Genomic DNA, 23,120 nt, shown 5'->3' on the forward strand with positions numbered 1-23,120 from the left:
TGCTTGATAGAAGGAAGCAGGCAGAGATGTCATAAAACTTGTTTATATTCAAACAAGCCTGACTTAGCTTAGTCATTTGCTGTAAAGTAGAGTCATAGATTTTCTATTACATAATAGCCTACTGTTTAACGGTTTACCTTATCAACACTGGTAAACAAAGGTTTACCCTACTAACAATTCCTCCCTATAAATGTACTCTAGGGTGCTGTCACTTTTACTAACACTGTGCTTGCATTGCGAATTGGCCTCTGAGATCAGACTAGAAGTTTCCATTTCTTGAAGGTGCTATAGGGAAACTACGAAAGGCGCTTCCCAGAAAATCTTCTCCGCGTTTTCTCATAACTACCCAAAGTGGGATTAGGTCCCACCACACCAGGGGGAATATTAGAGAAATTAGGATATCTTGGTAAGGGTATGTTTTTTCAGAATGACGCCATTATCTGGTGAACCAAAACTCAGTTTAATGAGTGCCTAATGTTGTAACATGTTGTCTGTTTAGCAGGCAGTTTCACTTTTAAATGATATCTCCATTGGTTTTCCAATGCTCCATTTTCCCAGTGTTTCTATAGGAGATAAGGCTGGAGGACAGTTTACCTATGACTGCTGTGTTTATTTGGCTTATAAAGACAGCTGCACCACACCATTTGCAAACCCTTTTATCCATAAAAGTTAAGATAAGAAATCTCTTTCTCATAACATCTTTTGATGTCTGCATAGAAGGCATATTTTGGTCTGGGGAGAATAGGCATCAGAAACAACTTACCATGTGAACAACATGCCACATGCCTTCACAGTTTTAAACAGAAATCGAAATGGGATCACGGACAGCTGAAAAAATACGCTACTCTGCTTTTCAAAGCTGAAATATAAGCATAGATAACCCCTGATACTCCAGGTGATTACACGATTTCTCCATATTTGCTTTATATGTACCAGGATTGACCAACTCTCGTGGACACAGAAGACTCAGAGTGCCTCAACTCTGGCCCAGAGGCATTTTTGCCAACAAGTGGCTATGTATTGCATCACCATCCTTGGTTGTATACAAAATTCCCATAGCTGGTGTGGGCTTTCCGAGGCTCTTGAGATACGCAATCAATAACATCCTGACCACCCAGACATTTTGGAATTTCTAGTCTACAGAAGCAGGACAACTTGGTGTTGCCTGTTTCTCGATATAAGTCCAAAAATATTTCTGGCAGTTGAAAGTCATGACCACACACCTCATTTGCCTAACACACAAGATTTTGGTCTTGAAATGGAGACAAGTTAGAGTTGTTTCAATTGTGAGAACTCCATAAGTCTGCAATCAAATAAAGTACATACCAGAAGCAGTAAACCAACACCCGCTAATGCAATTATTATAAGTATTGTCTGGAAAAGTTTGTGTTCCATAATCAGTGATGCTAATTCACTTTTACAATGACCAGAAAACCTAATAAGTCTGAGTCCTTGTTTACACAGCATGTTTCAAATTACCAGCTGAACTTTGCACTCCAGGTTCTGCACGCCTGCTGGGATGGTGTAGGTACCACGTGACTCAGTCTAAACACATTTATTCTGTTACTAGAACAGTTTCACCTTCAAGCTAAATAGCAGAACTTCAAGTAGTCAAACATAAACCAAGCAGAGCGCCATCAAATTATGTAGCCTTGCACATGTTACAGATTTTAGGACCTATAAAAGTCTGTTGTTTCTCATAACCACATTCATTTGTATGTGCAGCTGACAACTTTACATAATTTCAACTCACACATATAGGGCCAGAAAGTTATATGTAAAACAAGTATTTTCACCCTTCTATGTTTTGAAAGTGGTTTGATCCACAACACGCTTCAGTCTTGTGAGTCGCCCCTGGACTGGTTTTTTTTGTAATACCTGCCTTGATGTTTTCATTTAAATCCTGCAATACAATCAAACTTTGCTGTCTTTAGTCACGTGTCCACCTCCTTTGCCCTTATCTCTCCGTATTCACACCTGTGTTAGCAATCACCGAAGTGTAACAGCTTGTGTGCCTGCGATTTGCTTTAATGATCACAATGGATCATATTACAAAGTAATTAAAAAAAACGTCAGTAGAAGAGGAATTCCCCGCAACCTCTAGAAAAATGATATTCTTCTAGTTTTTTTTTTCTAATTATAATGTAAATGTCAGCAAAGAAGGAGAGATATTTTATGCGAGTAAAGCAAGGTCAGACTAGCTTTGTTATTTTTTTTGTGGAGGTCTAATTAATGTATTTTCCTGAAGTGACAACCTCGATATTTTGTGTTTTGTAAGTGCTACAAGTAAGTAAACTACTTGATGCGCTATGCCATTAAAACTTTTTCACACGCTAACACACTCTACATTTCACACGCTGCTGCAGATGTAATCGCTGCCTTGCAATATATGGCATATACTACCCATATCAGAAAGGAATCAGTTATATTTCAGGGTAACACTTTACAAACGCAACATGTCTGAAGAAGGTGTTTAGGTTGTCTTGAATGCTTGTAGCCTTATTCTTCTTAGCTAATAAAGGTATTACCTTGACATTATTTGATTCTTACATGTACTGGTCAACAGAGAAATGTATGCATACCATGGGCCGATTTATGAATTGGTTATATCCAGGGCAACGATGAATTTGCTGAATTATTGTTAATGTTAATACTGCAAAATTTAGCTCTGTGCTCTCTAGAAAGAATTGATATTTCTCTGATATTGTTACGGTATAACAGGGTGCTAAGTTACTAGGTGTGTTCTGAGTCATAGTCACTTATGATAATCATGGTGCGTTGGCTCCCCTGCTGAGCAGAGGTAGCAGTTCTGATTGCCTAGTGCATCTAATTTTGAAACAGGGTTCACAGATTCTGGTATCCACTAAAACAAGCTGGAAGTTTCCTCAAGAAACCTACAATAATGCAAAAATGAGGTCACACACTTAAGGTAGATGAAGATGGCTTACATGTTTCTAATACCTTACTACTTTTTTCCGGCAACATTTTTATTTAACGAAAAAGGCATGATGGATACTCTCAGTAACCACGTTTAGAAAAAAGCTTGGTAACATCTCAAGGCACGTCAAAGTGGGAATTGTTGGTCACATTGGGCAGTACGTAATGGGCTGCTGGTTGTTATGATCGAACAGTGTATATTAGGGTTCTAGTTCAGTATGAGGAAACACACATAGTTGTAGGATGTCCCACGTGGCTTAATTTCTGAAATGTGTTTGTAATTGTTTATTGATAGGTGGTGGAGGGGTTGTTATTGTGTATACCCTTAGGATATCTGGAGTGTAACCATACTTTGCCATGATGAAGTTGTCTATGAAGTCTGTTGTCCCTTGAAGACCAAAACCAAGTAGACAATTTTGCAAGTTCCATAGATGATGTAGATATAATTATTTCCATCCAGCTGAAATGAAAACATGTTAGAAACCTTGCAAGTATTGTGTATGAGCAATGCAGGTTTAGGAAAAACACAAGAGTCACTATAAGACAAGCAGTTGGTCAGCTGGGAAGGAGTCTGCCAAGTTTACCAAGAAAGCAGCTGTCCAACAAGAACCGAATTGGCCAAGGCTAAGAGGCAGCTGCAAGTGTCCTTTTTATCTTTTCAGCTACCGTTCTTTTTTTCACATATATATTTTTACAATCAAGACCACTTTGGCTCGAAGGATATGAATCTGTCTGTGGATACTCGTTCAAGTTTCATTGCTCTTCCTGTTGTGCCATTTGTCTGTTAAGATATTGCTTTACAATAGAAGTTGTCAGCGACTGTGTGTTAATTCTGTGTGTTACAACTGATATGTTTCAGAATTAGAATACCCCCTATTGATTATGAGAGGCAAAGAATAAAATGTCTTGTCTACCCCCCCTGGATGTTAACAGATTAATATTAACATCTTCCATGGCTAGATGTAGTTGTACTATAATGTTTTACCTTGGACGGTTTGTTGTTCAAAACCTAGACGAGTGCGGGACATGGGTTAGGAACAAGCATTTACATTTGTTTAGGGTACACTCATACCTTTAGTTTGAAGTAGTGTGGGTCTGTGTTGCCGTTGACTGATTTTCAGGGCCCCAGTTATTGCTATGGCCCTAACAAAACCGACTCTTCCATGTAGGTTTTTTCCTCCAGTTACCGTTCTCTGATATGTGGCGAGGAAAAGTGGAAGGACCTCTGCTGAAATCATAGACTGTTCATTCTCTGGTACCATATGACTTGTCATAAACTTGGCCATTCTAAATCTAAAACCAATGGATGTCCAAGAAGATTGCAGTGTTGTATGACATTGAGCAAGGTGTGTAGCTCCAATCACAAACCAGTAGATAAAGCTCAGATGGTATGTTCTCATACATACATATTCCAATGTGGCCCTTGCATAATGGAGTCCAAGCTTGTGGACCAGCTCCTATATAATCACTTGGGTTGAACGCCTGGCTTCAGTCTGGTATTTCTAGTCTTTGCTACCCAAGAACATCTAGAAGCAGCTGTAAAAATCAAGTCATTAAAAAATATTAGCCACATTCTTGCCTGCGATTTAATAATGGTCACTTGTCTGGTAATTGATTCCACATGTTTACTCCTTTAAACAGCTATTATAGGGTAGCACTGAGAAAGGAAAATAAGCCTATGTGAAGTAAATATATCCTATGTCATAAACACCTTTTTTGATTGGTTTAATGAACATGGCAGTTCAATGCCCTTTGATTTCACTAGTCTGCAGCATGTATAGGTAAAGGTAATTTGCGGGAAGGCTAGGATAACAGTGAGAGTGCATGTACCCAACTTGGATAAAAGTGTCCCAGAGATCAGCATCAGACCGCCACATACAAGAAAGTTTAAGACTGGCTGGTTCCTCAGAGAATAACCTGGAAGAAATAGGTGGTTCTCTCGATGGTTGTCATTCCCCTTAGCACGTCTATCATTCCCCAGGATTCTCTATATAGTAAGTTCTCATATTGGCTGCCTTATCCCTCACCCATTGGTGTCCGTCTCTTTGCCCCAGGAGTGCACATTAACCCGCTCCTGTTCAGTGGCTAATTTGTCTGAATAGTTCCATTCCATTTGTCTAGATGCCCAATTTGAGTTATCTGTTTGTTTTATCGTTCTTCTTTGGACTATACCAAATAAAAGGCTGTGCTTTTCTCATATTAAAGTGTTAGTTTTTATTCCCCTTAACCATATTTTGCCTGGTTCTTTGTGGGATACACAGCTAGAAACGGCTTTAGTATTGCTCTGATACAGTTGTGGACAGCAGCAGAACAATGGTGAGACTCAGAAAAGGGATAACTAGGGTTTAACCCTTACAAACCTGGTATAAGTCACAGGCCACGCTTAATAAAGCATGTCAACTTGTCAAGTCTATCTTAACAAAATGTTAGTGTTCAAAGCAGTGTTTTGGGATCTACGTCTTATAAGCATGCCATGGTGTAAAATGCATAGACCTGTCAAGGGAAACAGGGATGTATAAAACTGAATTTTTTCTTGAAGAAATAAATCTTAACATTTCTGTGTGATACAGGGGTAGACAGCAACAGTGTTTGTGAAAGACATTTGACTAAATGCCCCTAAGCAACAATGACTTCAAGCCTTCAACAAGTCTGGTCACAGACACAGGTGTCTGAATATGGACACATTGCCTACCCCCAGTGTGGTATCAAGCAGTCAGGCCCTTTGTATGTATAATGCTGACCAACATATTTTTCTTTTTGTCTTACAGGGGTCACAGGTCTGGTTACGTGAAAATGGTCAACACTACCCAAGTTTCGTTCAGTCCTGTGCCGGGGGAGTTGTTGTATTTAAGACATATTATAATAAGGTAGGATTCTTATTTATAATGTTTTAACTAGACATGCTATACAACAGTTCTGGGATCAATTTCCTAACATTAAGACAGAAGCACAAAACCGTAATCAATATCACTGCACATCTTCAATGTCTTTTGTTAAAAATGGAAGGAGGCTATATATAAAATATAGTTTTTATTATGGGACCATGCACCACAATTAAACATGTTGGAGAACAGTGCTTTTTCCCATTATACGGTAGCTTTACAGAGGCACACTAAGAGCGTTCAGTCCAGATGACATGGCCTGTAATAATGTCTGCGTTAATACATAGAAATAAAGTACCAGGAGACATATGCTGAAAGCTATAACAAAGTCACCTTTTCTTTTCTCATCCCTGCTTCCTGCAGGCTTTATGTTTAAGGGTGGTTATTAAATGTTAATTAAAAAGAGAATCTATGATCGTACTGCTTCGGGGGTGGCAGCGGGAGTAGCAATGTACTGATGATGTGATACTGTTCTCTGACATACTCTCCTCAAGGTTAGGTAAACTTCCTGCTCAAGGACTTGTTCTGCTGATCAAATGTCCAAGTATACGGCTGTTAAAAATGTCAGATAACCAGTCTGCCACATTTAGACCTATCAAAGATAGCCGTCCAGTTTGAACAGCAGTTTGACTAGGGTTCAGTGTAGCACATGAAAGAAGTGCAATAAATAAGTATGGAGAGCACGCAAAAAAATATAGATAAATAACTAATGCCATACAGCACACTGGGGTGTAAATAGTTAATGCCTCTTGAAAAAGGCTCTACTAGATGACACCCTTGGGTCGCAGCCCTGAGCTTGTGCCTGTTAGCTTGTCTGGTAAAGTATTGCAGTTTGCTTTGCAGACCTTTTGTCCACATTATGTTTTCATTAAGTATGTTTTTTATATTTTGTATATGTATTTTTTAAGTTTATATTTGTTTCACTATAGGGTGTGCACTAGTCGCTTTTCTTCTGTGACATGAAAGGAGTTGCAATGGCTGTGCTTGTCGCTCACTGTTTTCCCTTACAAACTGCTTACAATGTCTAATTAATATGGATCTGCTTTACAGTGACTGCCTTATTTTTGCACATTCAATGCAATAAAATAGTAGGTTTTTAGGACCTACTCTTCAGTTGTTTGATTTTTTGTCATTTCTGAGAAGCCACTTGTGTCTGGTAAATGCACATTTTGCAAAACCTGATGTTACTGGGCAATTTGTAATCAAGAACCCTAACCCTTCAAATACTGGTGTCCGTATAAGTATGAAGGGTGCTGCGTTGCCAGTATAAAAGATGGCGCTGATGTTTCCCTAAAAATGATGCTGCTAGAAAAACAAATCTGTTCCATATCCCCAGTAAAAATGAATATGGATTAAATACATCATTACGCACTCCACATTTATAGAGCGCCAGTATACTCCATAGTAGGGCTGCAACTAACGATTATTTTAATAATCGATTAATCGGCCGATTATTTTTTCGATTAATCGATTAATCGGATAAAAAAAAACAATATGCAAATTTTTCGTTTATTTAAAAGAATTTAATGAACTGGATGTTAAAAAACAACTTAAAATTTACATTAACATTCTTATTTTGTTATGATGTAATAAAAAACAATATTTTCAAAGTACAAGAACCCAAACACAATATTTATGAAACAAAATAACCCCAAACATTCTGAAAAGAGGTGGACTATTACTGTTCAAGAAACTTTGCCCCAGCACTTTGCACTTTGCACCCAGCACTTTGCACCCAGCCCTGGCACTTTGCACCCAGCACTTTGCACCCAGCCCTGGCACTTTGCACCCAGCACTTTGCACCCAGCACTTTGCCCCAGCCCTGGCACTTTGCATCCAGCACTTTGCACCCAGCATTCAGCACTTTGCACCAGCACTTTGCACCCAGCCCTGGCACTTTGCACCCAGCACTTTGCACCCAGCCCTGGCACTTTGCACCCAGCACTGGCACTTTGCACCCAGCACTTTGCACTGTGCCCCTGCACCCAGTCTCTAACTCTGCCCTGCACCCAGCCCTGCCCCCACATTCTGCCCTGCCCCCACACTCACACTCTGCCCTGCACCCACTCTGCCCTGCACCCACACTCACACCCTGCCCTGCATCCCCACCCCCACTCTGCCCTGCACCCAGTCTCCCACTCTGCTCTGCACCCACACTCACACCCTGCATCCCCACCCCCACTCTGCCCTGCACCCAGTCTCCTGCCCTGCACCCCCACCCCCACTCTGCCCTGCACCCACACTCACGAACCGCTCTGTGCGAATGGAGCCACTCGCACAGAGCGAACCGCTCTGTGCGAATGGAGCCACTCGCACAGAGCGAACCGCTCTGTGCGAATGGAGCCACTCGCACAGAGCGAACCGCTCTGTGCGAATGGAGCCACTCGCACAGAGCGAACCGCTCTGTGCGAATGGAGCCACTCGCACAGAGCGAACCGCTCTGTGCGAATGGAGCCACTCGCACAGAGCGAACCGCTCTGTGCGAATGGAGCCACTCGCACAGAGCGAACTCTGTGGCTCTGTGCGATCCGTGCACATAGACATGAAGAATACTTACCTCCGGAACGCGTCACATCCGTCACGTAGCTAAAAGAAGGCGGAGACTGCAGAGCGTGTAGCAGAAGCGGGGAACGCTCGCGGAGGTAAGTAAAAGGAGCCGAGTGCTCCAACAACGAATTGATCACTCGATTAATCGATAACGGAAATCGTTATCGATGATTTCCGTTATCGATTATTATCGATTTTATCGATTCGTTGTTTCAGCTCTACTCCATAGTGCCATTACAATAGAGGCCTCCTTTGTGGCCACGTTCCTTGATGCCGAGCACCACAATGACATCATATCCTGGTGCATTAGATCTTAAGGACATGCTGGTTGAGGTACAGTGTGTCCAATAGGGCTATTGACCTAATTTTGGTATGATGCCATCCCCCAACCTAATTAGCCTAGGCCAGAATACCCACGGGGTAGATTGAGGATTTGTGATGAGGAACAACAATTAACTGCGTCTGCCTTTGTATCACATGACACTTTATGTTATTGGTAAAATATTTTGAATGAGACAGCACTTTAGAATTTTTCTGACGACAAATGTTTGGGCATTCAACAGTGTTATTAAAAAGTACTATTACAGTACGTTTTTAATTGTGCATTTAGCTACAAAAGTGTTAATTTAAAAAGAGTACTTGGAATCGCACATTTAAGCCACATATGGCCAAAGTAGACCAGTAAACTCCTCCAACAGGAAGACAGATAACATGCCACCTGTATTATACAGAAAGCATATTAATTCCTTATATCCATATTTGACAATAGATTACGTTTGCAGAACTGATTGTAAAATTCAGAGAGTAGATTTAACTGTGCTTTGTCGCACAGATGGTGACTGATAAGATAATCTTTTTAATTACCACCAAACATATGTCTGCTCATGTGTTTCAGTTTGATTTTTAAGTGTCAAACTCATGACACCCCAGTGAGACACTATTGGAGTGGACAATTCGCAGGTAGAGTAGAATATATTTAGTTAACTTAGGAAAAAACGGCTGTGTGATTAATAGAGTGAGAAGATTGACATACGGGAGGGCCGAGGAAAAGGCTAGTTATTGATGAGAGAAGAAAGAATTGGCAATGTAAAAATCTTAGACCACAGCGAATGTTGATGCAGTGTAAAGGAGCGATGAGTATAGTCTTCAGGGAGTGCATGTAGCTGGTGACAAATGGGAAGGGGTGCTAGCAGCAGGTAAGATATAGGAAGGGAGTGGTAGCGGCTGGTGATATATGGGAAGGGGCTGCTAGAGGCTAGTAATATATAGGAAGAGGGTGCTGAAGGCTGGTGAGACATGGGAAGGGAGTGCTACTGGTGCGTGAGATAGAGGAAGATGGTGATGTGTGAGATTGGCATATGATGGAATATGAGAAGGGGGTGCTAGCACCTGGTGAGAGACTGGAAGAGGGCACTAGCGGCTGGTGAAATATAGGTAAGGGGTAATAGCGGCTTATGAGGTATAGGAAGGGGTTCCAAAGGCTGAAGAGATGCAGGAAGGGAATGATAGTGGCTGCTGATATATAGGAAGGGAGTGCTAGCAGATGCTGGTAAGATATAGGAAGGGAATGATAGCGCCTGATGAGATATAGGTAGGGGGTAGCGACTGGTAAAATATAGGAAGATAGTGCTAGGCGTTCCTACCCAATTGCAATATCAATCCAAATTTTGAGGATCAATATTTACTTTTAAATATAAACTATTATTTACTAACATGCCAGTAAAATCGTGCATGTGTGAAACAAGAGAAACACTTGCTAGAAAAAGAGAGAAAAGAAACAGGAGAATATAATTATAGTATGTTCTGCCAGAAGCATCAGAGTTGTTTTAAAAGTGTAACATGTTCTAATTCAGTGGCTCTTCAAAAGTTATGCCTCGTTAACATGTGATCATTAGTGTTTTAAGGCTAGTAGAAGAAGTTTTCCGAGCCCATTATCAGTGAAAGCCTATCACCTGGCCTGTCTCTTGACGAAATAGCAGCTGGGTGGTGTCTGTCAGTTCTAGATTTGTCATTCCCTTTGAACGTATGTATGTGACGCGTACCTTGTTGGCGCCATATAAACAAAAAGATAATAATAATAAATAATAATCTTTTGTATGGACAGCAGGTCTTTAAATAGCTTTTTTGTGCAAGTAAAAAAACAGCGGTTTGTCTGCTAATGGTTACAACACAGATGTTATGAATCAAAAGCAAATTACAGCATCTGCCAAAATAGCTATACCTGATTTTGAGTTACAATGCAATCTTTCATTCTGGAACGTGATGTCAGCCAAGCTTCTCCGACTACAGCGTTTGTTTAAAGAATAAAAAATTCAAATAGCTATGCGAAAAAAAATATCTAGTTATCATGGTAAAAGTTAAGCATGGATATACAAGATCATTGGAAGAAAGATAAGGATTTACAGCCAGCTGTGGATTAGTGGGACAATGGCTACATATTTGTTACATAGAATTTGTGACACCTGCTAAACACAGTGGTTAATTTGCATATAAAGCAATCATGGCGCAAACATTGAAAAGTGGTCGTGCTACACTGCACTGAGCTTTCTTTTTATACATAACTCCCAATGAATCTGTGAACTGTGTGTGTCGTCTCAGGTGACTACACCACTGGCTAGCCCCGTACACAGCACAAATGCTCCACTGTGGCATTTCCAGTGGGTGCAAGTTCTGTGAATACTCAATCAAGCAGTCACAACAAAATGACACATGCATATAAAACAAAAGGGTGCATTGTGCAAAAACAAAACAAAAAGTGTCATTAAGGCCCCATTTATAAAAAAATTGCATCATCACCAATCAGCCATATGCCAAGCCATTGTGGAGACCAATAAAAAGTACAAGGGCAGGGTATGAGTATCAATGGTGCACGTATCAACCCAACCACAGTGTGTAACCCATACACAAATCAAACCTAAGGCTCCATTAAGATACATCAAGCTGTCATTGCACCCTCAGCCATGGTCTAAGCTTTCCCTCTGTCACACTTTGTCACAGGTACCAACATAATCTTATCCAATGGGCTGAGCACCCAACAAATCTAGATATACATTTCTGCTTTCATAGGTCTCATCAGTGGGGTGCAGTCAGTACCCCATAGCCATACGCGAGCAATGAGATCCACATCTGGTACTGTACTTGCAGTGTATCCCAAAAGATGCTTAAGGGAAAAATAGTGTACAAAGAGGTATGAGACCTAACCAAAAAAGGAGAACAACTTAATAACCTACACTACTGTGATCCCTGCTTGGACTTTTTAAATGTCTTTTGTGCAGAGGAAACTTTTGGTTCACACTGTTTTGGTTCAGACTGGTATATCAATGGAGATTTTTCCTCTGTAATGCCACAAGTGACCCTACCTATTATTTATTTCATTAACTTTTGCAAAATTGTCAGGTTTTCTGGAAGTCATTATGAGGCAATTCCTAGCAAAGGCTCAAGGACACACTTAAGCTATCAGATACGTACTAAGTGGAGATGTTCTAAAGATCAGGGCTGAAGCTAGTGTGGAATTTTATTAACATGCCATTGATAAAGCAGAAACAAAATAAAGACTTCTTTATGTCAGAGTTTACTTTGTTCTGGGCGTAGAGCATCTGTTAAAAGGCCCCGTAAACAGAGCCAGAAGCAGCTGTTAAATAGTCAGTGAAGAGATATATATCCCTGGTGACAATGCCTTCCAGCATATGCTACCCAAGGATGGTCTTTAGCTGGGCAGGTTTGTTTGTCTGTAACAGTGCTAGAAAATGGCCTTCTTTGTAATGAAATCCAGATAGTGTTTCAAGCATAACCTTTTAAGACACAATAACAAACCATATATCTGGTGATCTGCGTAATCCAGGCAGAACTACCTGTTTCAGCTTTTATTCTAACACAACAAACTTTTCTCCGCTACAGACAAACCGACGGCAAAACCCAAGCAATTCATTAGCAAAGTGCTCGATGATTGCTCCGAGCATAATATATTGACCGGAATGTCTCAAAATGTTGCCGTAATAATCACATTTTTATATTATCCACCCCTTAGATAATAATATATGAAGGAGAATGAGGTAATACGCTTGCATTTGGCATATTTTACATCTTAAATTCCCAAGTGCCTGTTCATGTACCTGTTCCACACATATACAATGTGATTTTTTAGCATAAGACCTAGCAATTCACAAATACAAACACACATATATATTGAATATAGATAGATTTTCATATTTATTTCCAGTGAACACCGAGTTTGCAGTATATGTTGGTTTCATGGTGATTGTGAAGAAATCAGGTCTTTTTCTCACAGGTCACCAAGTTCCAGAGAAGTCATTTGACCTTTAAGCTAGTCCCCAGAAAGGCAAAATCTCATTCATGATTTGTGGTGTAATTTGCATCCAGGACAAATAGGCCATCCTTCTGATAAAGAGTTACAAAGCTTTGTTTGAGGACCACAAGACGGCATGTGCATGTGTGTAGTAACATTTTAAAAAAAGACATAGCAATGCTTTGTCAGCTCTCTGGTTGCAAAGAAACCCAACCCAGGGCTCAATGAACTACAGATGTCAAATATAGTCAAGATTCCAGCAGAAAGAGCTACAAGGTCACAGAAGACTGGGTCTTTTGTGTGCCTGGTTGGTATTTTGCTGCTGACTTCTGAATTTGTGGAACTCCTTCATGACTTTTCTTCTCTACTCTTGCTGTGCTCTCCCTTCAGTAGGAATCACTAAGAATAGCTATTGAAACTCGAGGACAACCAAAAATAAATATTGGAGCAAAAGTTAAAAAAAGAAATAGAAAATAAATGTGTAGCATGTGTTTGTGGTAATCCTTCAATTCTCATGTTTATTCTATTTAAGTCACAAGATAATCCACCTTGAGGGATGTTCGTTCCTACAGTGGTGTGGAGACACAGGATGGGAATACTCCTTTTGTCTTGGAACATTAGCTGCAAAAGATGCTGCTTTTCTGTAGGAAGGCCATAGCATGGAGATATCCTCAATCATTTTTTACTAAACAGAACATATTACAAGTGTCCCTTTTTGTGTCCTGATTTTGGGGATTTTTTACAGCTCCTTTGCCTCCTTGAGACACTCTGCAGCTAAACGTTGCAACTGTATTCCCAGTTTGGTCAGCTTATTTTTTTAAACAACATTTTATAATTATGTGGTTTAATATATGTTTTATTTAAAATCCTCAACTAATTTGGCAGCTTTACAATACGAGTTTCAATGAACAGAGACAGAAAGTATGAATGAGACTGCTTGTTGAGGTTGGGCATGACCTATGGCATCCTTTGGATCGGGTATATGGAGACATTGCCTACTGGGGCTCATAGTTTGGCACCAAGCATGTTGTTAAAGGTTATGCTGTATTTAGTTTTAATGTTTGATTACAGTCAATATTAAAATTGCATGTTAATTAAAAAACATTGCTGACACTATGGCTTCTATTGCAGTGGAAGCATTGTACCAGTTAATAAACTCAAGATTCTTAGTCAACAGAACACCCAGGCCTGGACTTAATAAGTTGTTAGAGGTTCATAAAGAATAGTAGTACTGATCAGCATTATTTAAAGTGGCACCACCCAAACATAATCTACTAACCACAGACGTGAGAACACACCTTAAACCGTAATTACACCCAGTACCTTGGTTCTTATACAATTACCTTTTATCTCAGTATTACTGGGTTAACAGTGCTACAGGTGTTTGGGGTAAACTGCTTACTTCCCACTACAGCATCGCTACAATTAATCTTCCTCTTTTAAAAACCCTCAATAGCAAATGATGATTATATATGTTAAGAATATATGTTATTAGGATCTCAACTTGGTCAGAGGGCGCTATATGAGTATCACTGCAACTCTTTAGTCTCCAGGTGGGGGAGCAGTGCTTGGTCACACTAACTTCCTGGCCAGGTGATGTCCACTTCTCAAACCTTTAGTCTGCTTCCTACCCTCTAAAGGCATCTGAATGTGTTGTTTGGGGCTTTTAGAGCTTCCCTGTCTGGTATTAACACTGCATTATTTGTAGGTGGTTGTGCACAAGAGATCATTTGACACTTTGCAAACTTTTCACCAAAGTCATTGAAATATGTAACGCCCAGTGTCTCAATTTCTTTATAAATTAATCAACATTTGTTTTTGTTTTTTAAGGGAAAAAGGCTTACTTTGACAAATTGTATATGAAGCCTCTGGTGAACCGGAGGGTTGGACATAAGAATGTCTTGTCTAAAACAAATAAACTAAAATATTCTTATGTATATCCCTTAAAGGTTGTTGGTCGGAAAATGATGGAAATTAGATATTTTAACATAGGCAAAGATAGAAAAATATTCAGAGAAGCAGAATTATCATGTTATGGAGATGGTATGGTAGGTTAGAATGTCAGAAGGCAATGGAAGTGAGGAGATTAAGGAGGAGAAATGATCTATGGTAGACACTAGACCTGGGGTGTGTGTGTGTGTGTGTGTGTGTGTGTGTGTGTGTGTGTGTGTGTGTATATATATATATATATATATATATACAGACAAGTTCATTAAATACACATAAAATAGAATAATTCAGGAATGTCCAATTCTAGTCTTGCCTCTCTAATCTCCTGTTAGCTCCCAGATGGAGAAGGAGACAAGAAGTCCAGGCGTGAGAAGCTCCCAGGTGTGATCCTTCTGATATCCAGTGTGACAAATAGTAGCCTATAAAAAAAACAGAATGCTTTGAATGGAGAATTGGTGTGGTTGTCCTGCGAGTGGATGGTTCCTGCGAAATCAGGAGGAATTACAAACTGTCAGAGAAATTGCATGCCACAAATGACGCAACCTGTAGGATTGTTTTAAGAAAATGCATAACAAATTGTTTCTCAATATGACAATAAGTAACAACATAGGTTTCGGAATTTAAAACAAGAAACATCTGTGGCTTTTTTTGCGATAACTCCAGAAATAGCAGTGCTACTATTCGTTTCGGATTAGGCAGATGTTGCGCACAGGCTTACATTTTCATTTCTTTTTGTCAAGGATATAACACATTTCAGCTGTTGGGGAAACAAAGCTGGAAAATGCTCCGAAGCTGAGAGTCTACTGGAAAACAGAGAACTTATTTTGATTGTCGACAGAATTAGTTGTTGTTGATAAAAGTCTAGCAAAGCATGAGAATAAGACATGAGAATGTTTACCAGGCTAAGAGAAATGTGATTCAAAGATCCAGTTCACATGCAAAAATCTCGGTTTGACATGTGACTAATAAACAAATTCTAGATGGAGAATTATATATTCCCATAAAATTGGTACTACTGGTATTTGTATTTATGCTGCTATTTTGCAGCAATTACCAACTTTTGGCACAACAAAGCCTATGGAGGTGATGACAAAGTTTGATACAACAAAGAAAAATCTTCTTGAGCATAAAACACTGCTGCTGTGTGACATAGGTTAATAAAACCTGTTTTATTTTATTTGGCTCCTATAAACTTCTTTTATCTGTAGACCTAGGGGTTGCCATTGCATTCAGTCATGTGACCTTCCCTGTTTAATCACCACACTGAGGTGATTCTTTACGGTAATGGTAATGAAGTCTGTTCCTCTATAGCATGTATGGCTGGGTGAGTAACAATGAGCCATTGTATTGTTTATAACATGCAGTATGAGAAGGACTTGGGTGTTTACCTAGTGAATTGGGCTTAGGGATCAAAGCTAGAACACATACAAATGGCTGATATGCAGATACCTGAAAATATTATATTATGCAAAAACTAGAAGTGTCTTAAATAAGAATAAAATACATTTTTAAATGTTTGTTTAATCTTTGACCAACTGGGAGGGATTGAAAAATATTAATGGGCTTCATTTGGCACAGAAACGACAAAACAAAATAATTCCTTCAATAATGAATTGTTTCTGTGCAGTTCCTGAATCCTTCATTCCTCTTTCTATATGTATCCTATGTCTAGATGCAGAGATGTTGCCCCAAGCCATCGCAGGGATCATTGCAGTCAGTGACAGGGATACCGTCAGATTGCTTTGAGTAGTTTTACAGTTGTTTTGCTTTGTGCTTCCACAGAGGAAATACGGTATAATTATTCCAGAATTTGTCTGGCATACCCTAGCTAAAAAAAACATAATAGATCAGCTCTGGCGATCATCTGGATTTGTCTGTTGACATATGTGAATAAATGAAAATTGTGGTATATGGTGCATGGTATGTATAGATACATGATATAAATAGTAGCCCTTGTTAGTAATAAGTGTAAAACAAGGCCTTTATACTTAGAAGGTTGGCCCTTTAAAAGTCTGAGGCAGCACATACCTCCATATGGTATTCCGGTGTTACTAGAATGGCCATATTGGCCATTTTTTCCAGAATATATCTAATTTTTACATGTTGCTGACCACCATCTGCAATTCTATTTACAGTAGGTGGGATGTATAAACTTACACAAGAAGATGTATTACTAATCCAGTTTGTACATTCTCCATAATGCAAGGAATCACTTATTTGATGGTGGTCGTCTTAAAAATTAGATGTGGCTTGGTGGTCGTGAAAAAATAAGATGTGTGAAAACCGACTGTTGTGGCTGGCTTCAAATGTGACATAATTATGGTGCGACAAGAAAGTAGGGAGTTCACAACCTGGCACCGTATTTCTTCTCTCCCTGAGAACCAATGCATTACATCTTTTGGTCATCTATAATAAGTTGGCCAGCTTTTTTTTAGAGGCCAAGCGTTGTAGGAATTGTGACCCCCAACAACTGGAGAGCCACCAGTTGCTTATTCTTGCACTACTGAATAAGCTATATTATGAATCAGTCAGCCATACCTAATATAAGGAAACCAAAAACCTTAGCTAGTTAGGTGGTATGTGGTGGGTCTGTAAAAATATTCCACCGAGCCTCAAATAATGTTAAACTCTATTAATATATTCTGGCAGATGCACACTGGAAACGCTATATTACTAAACCATCAACTTTGTAATTATTACCTTGTATAGATCGTTGCCTTCTTCCATCAAATAGTTCATTACATCATAAACGTGCATCTATGGAATGCTTAGATTCGGTGTCAGAATTTTCACATTAATATGTGTTCAACTCCATAAACTGACACTATTACGGTATTTATACGGGCACCTATTCGCCATTGGAGCAGCATTGTAATTTTAGAACACTTTTTTTTGGCAAGGTATATTAGGAAAGAAAACAAAATGGTCTGAAATTCCTTCCACCCAACCGGCGCTTACAAAGTTCTATAAATAAAATTTAAATTGATGCCATCTTTTCACTACAGAAATGTCAAACCGCAGTAATTAGTTTGGAGCCTGCTTTTAAAAATTCCCCAATGTCAGGAAATTCTCAGCTGAGTAGCTCTGACTAGTCAGCGATCAGAAGACAGCACATTTACGCATATATCTTACATAAATTATTACTCTGCAATAGGGCAGGCATAGTTTAATTAGTTGTACAGCGCTGTGGAATATGGATCAATATATAATAATAACAAATTAATATTACTGTAGCATAAAGACTATTTTTACCCATTTTTTCAATTACTATATATTACGTCAAATAACTACATCAATGATATATTAAGGATTTTGCAACCCTTGTCTATGTACTGTGAAAATGATTAGGAAGCCTTGTCCGCTTTTACTAGAAAAAGCTATACTTTCTCGGTGGATTGGCTCTACATGAATTGTGTGGAGTCTTCCCTGCACAAGGAATCACGTACACCTACATTATTTTTTTTTAGAAATGGTCTATCTTTATTTGAATGCGCTCACAAAGTTAAAAAACGTATTTCACTATACAGCAAGATTCCCCCAAATTTGATGGTGCTTTGTAAATAAAGAGCCCTTATCTGAGATCACGCAGTGTGCATTTTGTGTGGTAGTTTCTAGCATTTGTAACCATGGGTCTGATATTTCCAGAAACTTCTGGTATTTATTTTTGGGCACGATAAAAAGCCCATTCTTCATGGCTTATGTGGACCAGTAGCTTCCAGACTTTTTGTATGGTGGGTACAATGGGATTTTTAAAATGTCTTATAGATATCTCTCTGACTAGTTTCCTGCAGTGTGGCGAATATCCCGGTGGGAATATGTTTAGTAACACTCCATTGTGTGAATATGAGTGCATATAGTGATTACTCGAAATGTGGCAGACTAGAGGGGACAGCGTCTGGGACATTCCCACCATAAGTGTCTCATTGTACGCCTTCTTGTGCATTCTCTCCAACATGACTCCCTCAAACCTAGATCCTTTTCGACAGCCTGTTTTTTTGGTAATGTCCAGGTGGTTTGAGCAGTGGGATGTTCCAGAAAGTCCCTTAAAAGCACCCAGCCAAATACGTACAGACGTTTCAATGGTTAGATGATGTGGTTGCGGTCTTCTGAGCCACATATCAAAGCTGGCATTGAGAAATAAAACAAATGAAAGGCCACAGGTTGTTAACTGGCATTTAATGCTCTGGTAGTGTATACTTTGCAGAAATCACAGATTATAGAAGTACACATTTGTAGATGCAGAAATGACTGGGTTGCGTCAAACCAGAAGCTATGTTCCAAATATACTCAAACAAGCTTTTGATGACACTATACCAGTAGGTCGAACACAGGAAATAAACTGGGTGTGTGCGCAAAATACAGGTCCTGCTGCATGCTTGTGGTAGATGGTAAAAACAGCTGAAAAATAAATTTACCCTTGCTTACAATAGAGGTTTTATTAAGTTTTAAGCAATGCACGCATCATTCTGTACTTAACAAAGTAAGACAATAAATACAAATTAGAGACAGCTAATTAGGTATAGACAGCAAAGTTGTAGTCTACAGTAAACTCACTTAACACCAGACTAGTGATGGAGCACCAGTGGCCTATAGTCCACCGGGCAATTGCCTGGTGTCCCAGATTGCCAGTATGGAGCCTGATTTAAAGGGACAGTCCTGCTCATTTTTTTTCAGGTAATGGTGAAGACAGAAATTGATGTCCTTCGTAGATGTATTTCACTTGGTAATGCACTTTACTGTTACTTTAGCTACTTCCTACCGTCGTTCAGGAAGTACTACTCCATAATGCTACTGTAGCATATGGACCATTTTGACACATTATGTCATATAACTAAAACAATTGTTATACTATAGAAATATATTCATCTTTAAATGAGAAAGGAATAAAGCAGAGTCAATAAGTGTTTAAGGCTTCCAAAAATATACTTCTCTTGGAAAAATGTTCCTTCTACATGTGACGTGCGCAGTAACTGATATATTTAGAAGATAAAATGGCCATTGACTAATCATACACCAATTATCTGCTAATTTGCATTGGCTGTATCATTTCTTTAATATAATTAACTAACATATTAATTATCTGCAGAAATGTCAATTATATTGAAAAATAACATGGTAACTTCTTGTAGAGCCTCCCCCAGGGCTAATTCACTTCCACTTAGACGAGAAGAGAAAGGGTGCCGGACTTGACTCAAACACCTGTCTTCTGTCAGGATCGGTGCATATAATGGAGCAGTTAAACAAAAGCTCTACTTGTTTATATATTATGTGATGTATACTAAATGAGAAAAGGCATAAATGCCTAAATTGCACTGGTTCTGCGGTGTAAAACAGCTCTGGTTCTGAAGAGGTTAAAGTTTAAATAATGGATGTGAATAACATTTTGTATTAACTACCCAAGGTTAGCGGAGGTTTTTGTTTGGCTTTAGTTAAGGAGACTAATGTGTCTACTCCTAATCTTATTTACATTCAGATGGGACCACTGGTGACAATGTGACGTATTATGCTGTGTAATTAACTGATTCCTTCTTAGAATTAAATGCTCCGTGTAACTTTATTTAAAAACACTGAGCAGTTTTGAAACAATAAGACATCCCTTTCACATGTCTTATTTGTATGTAGCCGAGTTTGTCAAGAAAATATTTGTATAACCTAGTCTACTTTATTCTCCTTGTTTTACAGTATCCCCAAAATACTAAAAACACCATTTAACTTAAACATTGATCACAAATACATCAAGTATAAGAGGTGTGTGTGTAAAGTTAAATACAACATATTTTACCGTAGGAAAGGCCTAAAATTTCCACTTTTGAACCCTGTAGCTTGACACATGTCATAGCCACAGAGGCTGTGAGGACAGAATGAATGTTAGGAATGAAACATTCTTACTTTTTCTGTCGAAAAGTATCACTAGTCTTTATTGTTTTATTTTCACACAACTATTGTGAGAATTAAATCACCCAGATAGATTTATATCACTTTTTTTTCAGTAAAGTTTCATATTACACAGAATTGTTATGGAGTCCAGAGCTGTTATAAAAACGACAACTCCATTTTCTTATGTCATATTGTATAATCTTTGCTATATATTGATGTTAACCATCTGGGTTATAGTAAAGGTCCAAGGTTATTGGGATAAAGGGCTGAAATTTATAAAGGGCCACCGCTGCCATCCTCAAGAACTATTTTCCTCATGGAGGCTATCTTGTCCTATAATCATGACCCCCCACCCTTAAAATAATATTTCCCTGGGATCAGTTCTTCACACATAAAACAGCGAACGGTTTCTGCAGGATACGGAAGGATATCGGCTACAAGAGTACGGCATCCTGCTACTAATCCATGGGTACATAGCTGACAGGAAAACTGGCAAATTCCAATGTGTCTGTGCGAAAAATGTAATTTAGCAGACTATGATGTTCTGTAATGATCTTCTTGTTGCATTTTCCCTACACATATTCACAAATTAGAAATACAAAGATGTTTGTTGCTAAACTGACTTACGAAACCTAACAATATCAGCCACAGTCCTATAGAAAATATGAGTAGCAGCATTCATTAACCTTATTGCTCATTTAACTCATATAAATCAGACAGTTAATTGTCGGGATTTTTTATAAAACACGGGTAATCCCCTGCAACGCTTAACTAAACGCGAAACCTTGCGGATTGACTGCTTAGCCATGGAACTCTAAATGGCTTAAGGATATGTAATTAAATAACATTTTCATGTATGTTAAAGTAAGGTGGAAAGTCCCCTTTCTGCCTGTTGCTTGTGAACAGAGTAAAGACTTTGTCTATGCTTGTGTCTATCGGTTGAAGATATTTTTTAAACTATCATTATTCAAATTAATACAATTCCTGTAAAACAGCACTGCAATTAACACTATTATTATGTTTTTATATACCGTATTGGCTCGGATATAGGCCGCCCCCGTATATAGGCCGCACCCTAAAAGTTTGGTGCTTTTTTAAAGAAAAAGTTTTTTTCTTTAAAAAAGCACCAAAAAAAACATGCTGCCACTCTGTCTCCCCCCCCTGAGATATGCTGCCACTCTGTCCCCCCCCGAGATACGCTGCCACTGTCCTCCCTCCCCGAGATATGCTACCACTGTCCTCCTCCCCCCCCGAGATATGCTGCCACTGTCCTCCCTCCCCGAGATATGCTACCACTGTCCTCCTCCTCCCCCCCGTGATATGCTACCACTGTCCTCCCCCCCCCCCCCGCGATATGCTGCCACTGTCCTCCTCTGCCCCCCCCTCCTCGACTTACCGGAGCAGACTCCCGGGTGTCTTGCGGGGCCGACGGGGGACATCTACGCAATACGTGTATGCAACTTCCGGTGCCAGTGTCTTCCGGTGTCTCCCGCCGGCCCCGCAAGACACCCGGGAGTCTGCTCCGGTAAGTCGGGGGTGGGCAGAGGTAAAACGCATCGTGCGGACGGTCCGCACGATGCGCTTAGACAACCTCCCGTGCCGGCACCCCCTCCCCCCCCCGCGGGAAGTGCTGGCAGGGGAGGCTGTCTGAGCATATCGGGGAGTAGGATGCAGGTCCCCTGCACCGCTGCGGGGGATCTGTATCCTAACCCCGCTGCCTGCCCGGCGCCCGGGACTGCATATATAGGCCGCACCCCCACTTTAAAGACTTAAAGTGGGGGAAAAAAGTGCGGCCTATATTCGAGCCAATACGGTGTATATATATATATATATATATATATATATATATATATATATATATATATTTATATATATATATCCCATAAAACTGTGTAACTGAGAATGAAGCTTCATTGATGTGGGAGAAAATCAGGCTTAAATCTAATGGAATAAATATATATAAAAAGGAAGACAATTTTAAAACATAGAAGGCAGATTTTCTAAATGTCATAAAGAAAAGGTACAGTAAGGATGACCTTGCTGTCACAATCACAGAAATAACCCAAATCAGTCAATTTAACTTATCCTGCCACTACATCAAAGTACCCCAAATTTGGCGAGTCCTATCTAATTTTTCATGACTATATTGCTGACCAAGGAGCTGAATCAATGGGACTGCACTGCCCTTTAACCCACTCTCACCTCTACCTTCTATGCTAACTCATGCAAATGCATTGTCCTGTTGGTAGTTTTTTTTTAGAGGATATATATATAAAAAAATCCTGCAGATCATGTAAAAACAAGCAAAAAAATCATTATGATCTAAGGTTTGGAAACTCAATCAATGAAACAACAGTTAAATGGGTATAAATCCAGTTACAAAAGTGTAGCTGTACATTTCTGTGATTCTTTAAAAATATTTGCACGATACAGAGATAACATTACCCTTGAACCTCCAGAATTTGTTCTCATTTCTAGGAGATTATTTAAAAACAAAATAATGTTCTGGCCTAATGGAGATAATTGAACATTGGGGGGTGATTTATATAAGGTGCACGACAGCGCCCTAAATTGGATGCTTGCGAACAGGACCCGCTTTAACTAATTTATCAATTTGTCTT

The 23,120-nt window shown here is 39.4% G+C and overlaps 2 protein-coding genes across 2 annotated transcripts in view; one reads left to right on the forward strand and one right to left on the reverse strand.

Moving 5' to 3' along the window:
* The window catches only part of BASP1 (brain abundant membrane attached signal protein 1), a 267,975-nt gene that overhangs the window by 105,118 nt on the left and 139,737 nt on the right, over positions 1-23,120 (reverse strand). The window lies entirely within an intron of this gene.
* MYO10 (myosin X) overlaps positions 1-23,120 on the forward strand; it is a 114,992-nt gene that overhangs the window by 17,723 nt on the left and 74,149 nt on the right. Inside the window, exon 2 of the mRNA XM_053466323.1 lies at positions 5,706-5,804. Coding sequence (XP_053322298.1) covers positions 5,706-5,804 — 99 coding nt within the window. The remainder of the gene's footprint in view (positions 1-5,705; positions 5,805-23,120) is intronic.

This window comes from Spea bombifrons, chromosome 5 (genome assembly GCF_027358695.1).
Source record: "Spea bombifrons isolate aSpeBom1 chromosome 5, aSpeBom1.2.pri, whole genome shotgun sequence".
Taxonomy (NCBI): Eukaryota; Metazoa; Chordata; class Amphibia; order Anura; family Pelobatidae; genus Spea; species Spea bombifrons.